We start from the raw sequence: 8,661 nt of genomic DNA on the forward strand, positions 1-8,661 counted from the left end.
GAATATTTGTTTCATACAAAAAAAATTATTTGTTTTTGCAGGTCGGTTACATCAATATCTCAGTCTCTCTCCTCTTTTCCGCTCTTACATCTATCAGCAGGTCTCATTGAGGGGAGTCACATCCACCTGTTGCATGATGCATATTTCCTTATTTGGACATCACTCCTGGAGTTGAGGGTGTTTCTCAGAGAAAAAGCTGAGCTACTGACCATGCAAAGTGCTCCAAGGGTCTCTTCATAACCTGTTGTTCCCCTTTTCCTTTCCACAAAGTTAGGTTGTAAGAAATAGGCAATAAATGAAAATAGCAAAGCAAGAATTGCCTTTGAAGTTCCTCCCTACATGTTTTATGCTGTGCTGTCTCTGTGTTATGGGTATATAAATAGGTAGAGCTCTGTCTGCAATGAGGCGATGAGTTAAGTTTTAGCTCAGTAGTCAGCATTGTTGTTTATGATCTGGGAGACTCCAGTTCAAGATCTGGTGTGGGGACCTCCTTCACAAGATAGTTTATTCATGAACACTTATTGTAACACTTTAATTTTCTAAAATGAAAAGCGTAATGGAAACAAAAACAGGATTTTTAAGCCTCTTTCCACTTTTGTTCGAATACAAATACAAATACAAATAATTCTGCTGCCTCAACAAATACAGATACAAATACAAATACAAATACTGAGCTCTCTGCACATCCCTAATATGTACATATAACCACAGCTAACTTATTGCCAATCTGGTTTGTGGTCCTTGTTGTGACCTGTACTTAAATCCTCTTAAATCTTACAAACACCATCTCAGCTATTCACTGTTCAAATCCTCAGAATTTAATTTTAAGTCATATTGAAGCCCTTAAAATATTCTAAAAAAAATCCTTTTTGGACAGGAAAAGACTTTTGGACAGCAATATTTTCCTCTAATGAAATGGGTCAGCCCCAGAAAACACAAATATTTCACTAAGTGTAAGACTCATACAGTATGTCTTCATGGAATTATTGGAATGAACAGTATTTGTAATACTGCCTTACAGTAAACTTAAGTCATTGAAGGAAAGGTCAAAGGTTTAAACCCTGCATCCTCTTGAACCCACACAGATGATTTGAATTATTTGGGCTGATTAGACCTCTTTTCAAGACTATGTTTGACTGATATCTCCTCTCTCCTGATACCTTTGTCGCACCTGTTAAGGCGGGACACAATACACCTTTATCATTCTTATTTGTACATGGTGTGTGGTGACCTCACGTAATTTCAGCATAGCTCAGCTCATCTTCAACCTAAGCAGAATGAAAACACTTGTGGGGGTGTGCAGGGCCTTTAAGAGTTTAAATGGCAATGTAATGTGAGGCTAAACTAAGATTACTGTTAGTGTGGAAATTGGAATATGACCAGCTCAGCAAAGAAGCCCTTGCTCTTTTTTCATTCTAAGGGGTCTAGCCTAAATTTGCAGTTTAATGTGGATGTTTATATAAATGGCACATTACTTCATTACATTACAATCAAAATAGACTGTAGGTGTATGCATAGCACATGCTATGCATATAACAGTATATTTTAGATATACGACAGATACAACACCAAAGAACATTATTGCTTTTGTAAGGAACTGCCAGAGTCCTCTCAAATTCTTTCAAACATACAGTATATGGGCCTGCAGTGACCTCATGTATCCTGTAAAGACAGTATGTACTGAGTAAACTGAGTAACCTGATATGAGGACAAAAGGTTTGAGGTAAATCTAGCTTTTAAAAGTGGACAAATGTCTTCTTAACATCAGTTTGCTCATCTGTTCCTCATTGTGTCTATAATATTCATATCTTCAAGACAGAACAAAACTCTTAAGCATGTAGCAACAAAGAATAACCACTAGATGGCAGTGCATCCATGAACAATACAATGTGTTAGTTCTTGACTTTTAAGGAGTCTGTGTGTGTCTGTCTGGCTCAGTCACACAACACACAGCGTCCTCTGTGCACTAACACACTCACATCACTCTCCTGCAGCCGGGTGGACTACATGGTTTTATTCACACCCATGACTGCATCAGTTTGATGTTTCTATTTGGAACAGTCATATGAAGAATGAAATGCACCAGATTCAGCAATTCAAGAGACAGTTGTTGAGACAATCATCCTGAGCAGTACAAGCATAAAAACTGCCAAATGTTGGTACACAACTTTACAACCCTCAGTATATACTCAATATCAAAGGTGGATGATGTATTCATACTGTCAGTGTTGTTCTTATGTGCTTGTGTGTGTGTGTGTGTGTGTGTGTGTGTGTTGATGTTTTAATGATGAACCAAAGACAATTTTCCACTTTTGTTGACAATTCAGATATATTACATTTTCTTTTATTCTATTCAATTCTAATTGCCATGTAAATGATCAAATTGATACATTTTCCATATTTCTGCCAAGTATTTATAATTAGGATCTTCGATAGAAAGCTTTTAAAACCTCTTTCAGCAGAACACTATAGAGACGTTACCTGCAGAGCGTGAAGGGATCTGATGTATAGAGTGAACTGATAATGACTCACGCATTGGAAGTTCCCTTCTGACCACAGAACTGGCCATAGCTGTCTGTTGGATGCAGCACCTTTCTGGGGTCCCCATGTAACCAGGCTGGCCAGACAGACCGACAGACCAACAGACAGACAGACAGACAGACAGACAGGCAGACAGACAGAAAGATTATTTACACAGAAAAAGGAGTCGGACTGAGTGCATCATACACAAAGATGGAAGTTTGAAAATTAAGGTTAGACCAGTTCGCTAGCAGGGCGGGGTTTTGAAATCATATCATAGCACAGCCCATAAGATAGCTGAGTTTTTGTACAGATTTTTACAAAATTCCCCTTTTTTCTACTGAACAAAATAGAACAAACTTCTCAAAGTCATGACCAAACAAGAATCTTGCCTGAAAAAATATTTAATAATTACCAAATACTATGATAAAAAAAACATATCTGGTCAAAAAATATGGAAACAAGATAAAGAATTAATGTCAACCTGATAGATGACAAGTTGACAAATTTGATAATTTGTTGATAATTTTCAATACCAAAACATTTTCACTGGTAACTAAAAAGTACTGAATTTTGATTCACAGCCCTATTTGTTACTATTATTTCACATCCATATTGCCCTTGGATAAGACATTTGATTTCAGAATATTTATTTACTTTGAAATATAGGAGTAGGAAAATTGTGGTATTTAAGGCTGCTGAATCTCAACACAATACAGAACCCAAATCAGTCAAAACCTGATGTATAACACTGTTTTTACAGAATACAACAGAGAGGGTGTGAGAAATATGGTAATTTTGCCAAGGCACTGCTATACTGTAGCAAATGGCAATAGTTTGAAATGTTTGCACTAAAATATGGCACAAATGATTTTTTAATGAGCTTAACTTCTGCTTTGTTCAGATAGCATCGTTGTCAATTTCCCCAATGCTGCATCAAGATTTATTAGAGCGATTCATAGTCATTATGAAAATATGAACACTAAAATTTGTTTGTCTTTATTTTGCTTGCTCTAAAATGAATAAATATTATATTATAGGCATGTTTTGTGTGTTTTTTTTGTGTATGGTTTGCAGCATTGCACATATATATCCTCTCTGCACAAGGAATTTCAAGCAGTGTGGAAATGTGATTATTCCCTGTCCACCTGTCCCTCTGGATTTTACAGATGACTAGTAAACCTTTTCATCATTGAAACATTCCTATTATAGTGAAATGGCTGGTGTAATTGAGGACATTTGACAGAGTGGAGAGAGAGTAAATTGTGTGTGTGGCACTGATGAAAGGAAGGAAAAGCATGGTGGAGGGATGAGACAACAAGAGATGGGGCTAAGTACAAGGTACAGACGGGGAGTGTGCATGTGAGAGTGGGGGTGATGTCATCAAGAATGATGTCATCCATGTTTGGTAGTAGCAGAGTTTAGTCTCTGTGCACGTGTGTGTGTGTGTGTGTGTGTGTGTGTGTATGTGTATGAGAGAGAGAGAGAGACAGAGAGGCAGAGTGTGTGTGTGTGTGTGTGTGTGTGTGTGTGTGTGTGTGTGTGTGTGTGTGTGTAGAAATGTATGCATATCTTTGAGCATGGCTGTGTATAAAGCAGGATTAGTGGACTGATATCCTCTTTATAGGATGATGTCATCACACACTCAGAAGTCCATCACCCACATCTGCTGCATGCTAACATAGAACTCTTTAAGAATGAGCTCATACTAGAATATGAAGCAACACACACACACACACACACACACACACACATACACACACACACACACACACACATACACACACACAATATGCAGCAGCAGGAGTAGTAGTGGTTGTAGGAATAGCATCTGCTGTGTAAAAAGCATCTTCAGAGTAATATTTGTAATTGGAAATAATGTTTGCAGTAGTAAAAGCTCCAGTAATAATAGTAGCCAGACAACTGATGTGTGAACTTTAGCAGAAAGGCTAAAAAAGGCTGACAGAGCCAAATGATAGAAAAAATTAGTATTAGTATTTTTATTAGTATTAGTATTTGACTCATGAAAATGTGTGGTATTTCCCCTTTAGAAGCTGCTAACTCACCAAGCAATTTCCTTAGTCTTGTTATTGTTTAAATCAGCTGTTAAATCAGTGGTTTCTGATGCTTTCCATACTGAGAAGAATAACATTCCAGGTAGAAGTGCACAATACCCTACCATTCTCCCTGGTGATCTAACTCTCAGGTGATATCATACTAGTAAATGAGATTTAGGGCCACCTATTGAGGCAGGGATGATCTCATACTACCTACTGGTGTAGCAGACATTCTGCCTGCTGTTTAGGTTAAACAAACAAGCTAACTCTCCTGGTTGTTTCTCTGGCGTCCTGCCGTTGCTGCACCGCACAATCCAAATCCATTCTCCCGTTAGCTTAACAACAGTCCTTAACAGTCCTTCCGTGGATGTATAAAGAGTCCTTCGGAGCTGCTACAACAAGCTAACTGTTGTGTTGGCTAATGCAAGGAGCTATCTACTGCTCGTTATCTACTGTTGCTACTCTGCCTTACAGTGGAGAGATTTGAAGATGAGATCTGGAAACTATCATTGGACTAACGCCATGTCTCCCCCCCTTGCCCTGCAGGTGTCGCTGTTGAAACATTTTAACCAGAATTTCAATAATGGATTTTTTCCAAAGAAAAAAGAAAGAAAGAAAGAAGAAAAAATAGAAAAAATAAGAAAAAATATTCTATAAATAATACTGAGATTTGGTAATGGTTTATTTCAACCAAATATTCTTTTTTTATATTTTGATCTCCCTCTTGCCTCTCAAAAAATAGAGGACGATCAACCTCTATGGACCAGCCTCCACTGATGGACGGCCCTGCAGCAGGGAGTGGCAGTGACAGCTTTGACTGTCATGCAGGCATTGGGACTCATGAGAGTGGGCCATCCAGTCGTTCCACTGAGGTCCTCCACCTCATGGGAACGCCAGGGCAAACCTGCATTTCTTGTGCCCAGTATGTGCGTTGGCATGCAATGTTGAACGCACGGCCCCGTTTCGGTACACTGAACAGATGTTCATGTGCTATGGAGAGGGAGTGGCCAGAAAAGCCCCATCCAAGAAGCATAGTTAGTTGGTTGTGTGAGTGCATCTCCCAAGCTTACAGGTAGGCGGGTTAGGTCCAAGCGCATTCCACATGTGGTGTAGCAGTGTCTATGACCTTATTCAGTGGGTGTCGAGGACATATGCTTGGCAGCGCCCTGGTCTACACTTTGTCCGTTCATAAGGTTCTATCTCTTGGACATGACAGGCTCCTTTTCAAGGTCTGTGCTTGAGGTGCGACTCAGGACTTGTGTAAAGGGTGGTGTGAGCGTCAGCTATGGGACACTTGACACCCCCTAACCTGTGACCCCTGCAAGGTTAGGCCATGGTTTCACCCAGTTCATGTTCATGTTACTGGGCTGGGTTGGGCCCCCTACTGCTCTGCTTAAGTGGCTGGGATGGATGGCCACGGTGACTAACCTGGCAGTCTAATGACATGTTGCAGCAGGGCAAACATTCATCGGGCTCAACTGTGAGATAGAAAAAAGGTTACGATATTGTAATCCTAGTTCTATAAGCACCCTGCTGCTCCTACGCCTTCCACTGAAGTGATTTCTGGATAGTAATAGGCAGTGAGACGCTGCTTTATATATTGTGTGAGACTCACATAATCGGTAGGTGCATCCTGATTGGCTGGCTACATACATGCAAATTTCAGTGGGCGACTGCATGCATGTGAGAGAGTATTACCCATAGAGTCCAGTAGAGGGCTCCACCTCTGCTTATAGAACTAGGGTTACACTATTGTAACCTTTGTTATTTGAATCTTTTAAGTCCAGTATTGGTCAGCCTGTAATTAAAATCACCAATAAAATGGAAATTGAAGTAAAACTTTAAGGTTGGACAGTATTGTACAAGGTGATTCAAGATTTGAAAGGTTCTATATGTATAACTGTGAAGCAATTTTTCAAATGTATTAATCATTTTTTATTGCCATTGAGTGAATGGGTAGTAACGTAATGTAAAAAATGACACCTTCCACAACTTTCTTGGTTGTCTGGAACACCCTGTGGACTGATTTCTATGTGAAGGACCTGGGCCAGACAGAGGTGTCACTAATGAGAAGGAATTTCTGATTCCATCATACAGAACCTTTGAGACAACACCTTAGATAAAGCTACTGTAGCTCTACTGTGTTCTACTGTGTCAGGTCATGATCCAAAGACTGTGCTTTAGGTGAAAACTGGACTCCACTGATGGTTTCATATTGGGCTGTAAACAACAGCACATCACTTTCCTTCCAGCTCTCACATCAAATGCTTTAATTCTGTCTCCTCCTTGACTTCCTACTGTGTCTTCAGGAGCCACTGAACATATCAAACAGCTCTGGTAACAAAGAGATTTCCACTGCTCTTGCATTGTCTTCTCCACTGCCTCGCTTTCTCACACCTCTCTCTCTATCTCTCAGGAAAAAAAAAAACAAAACAGAGAAGCCTCCCAGCAGTGTACTGCTTTTCCCTCCCTCACTTCCTCTTCTTCCTTCTCTCTTCTTGTTTCCCAGTCTCTCTTTATTTTCCCCTCACCCACCAAACCACTCTCCACTTACACAATCAATACGATTGAGGTACAGAAAAAGAGGGAATAATCAGGGACACCAGTGCTCCCCAGAAACAGAAACAAGACAGAGATAGAGAGAGAAAATATAAGAGGAGAAAAATGGAAAATGTACAATAAAAAGTCTTAAAGGGAATGAAGAAATAGTGGGAATAACGCTATTCAGAGAAATGAAGAGAGAGATTAAAGGAATATGAGTATGATGTAAAGCAACAATCATTTGGTTCACAGAGAGTTGATATTAGAGCATATTCACTGTTTTTAATGCATGTTGAATTTGAATATGCCTTGATAAACCAATAAAAAATAAGAGTCATGAAGACAATTTAACAACAACGAGCTGAAACACATTACACCTGAAAGCTCATTTGTAATTAGTCTAGATTTACTAGCGACATGATTAATGAGCTCAGCCTCAAGTCATAACACTTTAAGGCATCACTAATTGATTTTTTTTTATTTGGGGGGGGGGGGGGGGGGGGGGGGGGGGGGGGAGTGCAGAACAAGCAGTTAACACAAAACTTGACATAGTACCACCTTATAAAGTTGTTAATATGTCAGGTTTACCTTATAAAGTTGTTAGAGTGTTAGAAGCAGAGACACAGAGACAGAACTTTCAGGGTTTTAGGTTTTCGAATATTAGACGTTGCACACCTTTTAAGCCGTACATGAATGACACACTGAAAGGATGTGCTGGTATGGAGTGAAGTAAAGCATGAAAGCTTTATTATCCTTCCAAAACATAGAGTTTAGCAATGGGAGTGACTGTCAGTTCCTGAAGTGTTTTTCCCATTTTAAATTTCCTGAAAACAATATCTTCAGTATTATTTAACATATAAACAGGTGTCTCCCAGATGACCACCAGCCTCAATGGTTTTGTCTTTTTGGCAGATGACTGAAGATACTACAATACCCATGAGCCTGGTCTGCAATTGCTATGGAGAAGAATACAGTCAAAATGCTTCGTCGTTGCAGTACAAAAAGCACAGTGTTGTTAAATTCACTCAAGTGACCCAGAAATGAAAAGTGAACCTATTTGCACTGCAGATTGTCAAATCATTTTTTTTTTTTAACGTCATGATCTTAGCTTTCACCTGCTGTTAGTGGCCCAGGGAATAGAATTTTTAGCTCAGAGATTGTATATTTCTTGCTGAAATGCACACTGGGAGTCATAGTTAACTTTTACCCCAAAGTTTCTATGTACAGTCTTGTACCTTTGACTTTTTCACAAAGAACCAGATATTTTCTCACACAGTTGGTCCAGAGCTGTCATACAAGTCATGAATTGATCATCTCTGCCTTTCTTCACTGGGGAGAAACACTTGTTTTACTTACAAATATAATGCCCTAATCTGAATTAATTTGGAGTTTAAATATGATACCAAAATTAACAAAAAAATGTATATGTAAGTAAAACAACCTTAATGCAAAATTTATACTCTGTGCACCTTATTTTCATCATCATGGCTGCCAATTTATTTAAGAGTTTATGATTTTTATTGGCATGTTTTTGTGCAGCAAC

The 8,661-nt window shown here is 39.1% G+C and overlaps 1 protein-coding gene across 3 annotated transcripts in view; it reads right to left on the reverse strand.

The window, feature by feature from the left end:
• Nucleotides 1-8,661, reverse strand: part of LOC122993909 (choline transporter-like protein 5-A) — a 59,812-nt gene that overhangs the window by 19,768 nt on the left and 31,383 nt on the right. For all 3 annotated transcript variants that reach the window (XM_044368363.1, XM_044368361.1, XM_044368362.1), the window contains exon 4: nucleotides 2,533-2,617. In XM_044368363.1, the coding sequence (XP_044224298.1) occupies nucleotides 2,533-2,617 (85 nt within the window). The remainder of the gene's footprint in view (nucleotides 1-2,532; nucleotides 2,618-8,661) is intronic.

This window comes from Thunnus albacares, chromosome 12 (assembly GCF_914725855.1).
Source record: "Thunnus albacares chromosome 12, fThuAlb1.1, whole genome shotgun sequence".
In the NCBI taxonomy this organism is placed as follows: Eukaryota; Metazoa; Chordata; class Actinopteri; order Scombriformes; family Scombridae; genus Thunnus; species Thunnus albacares.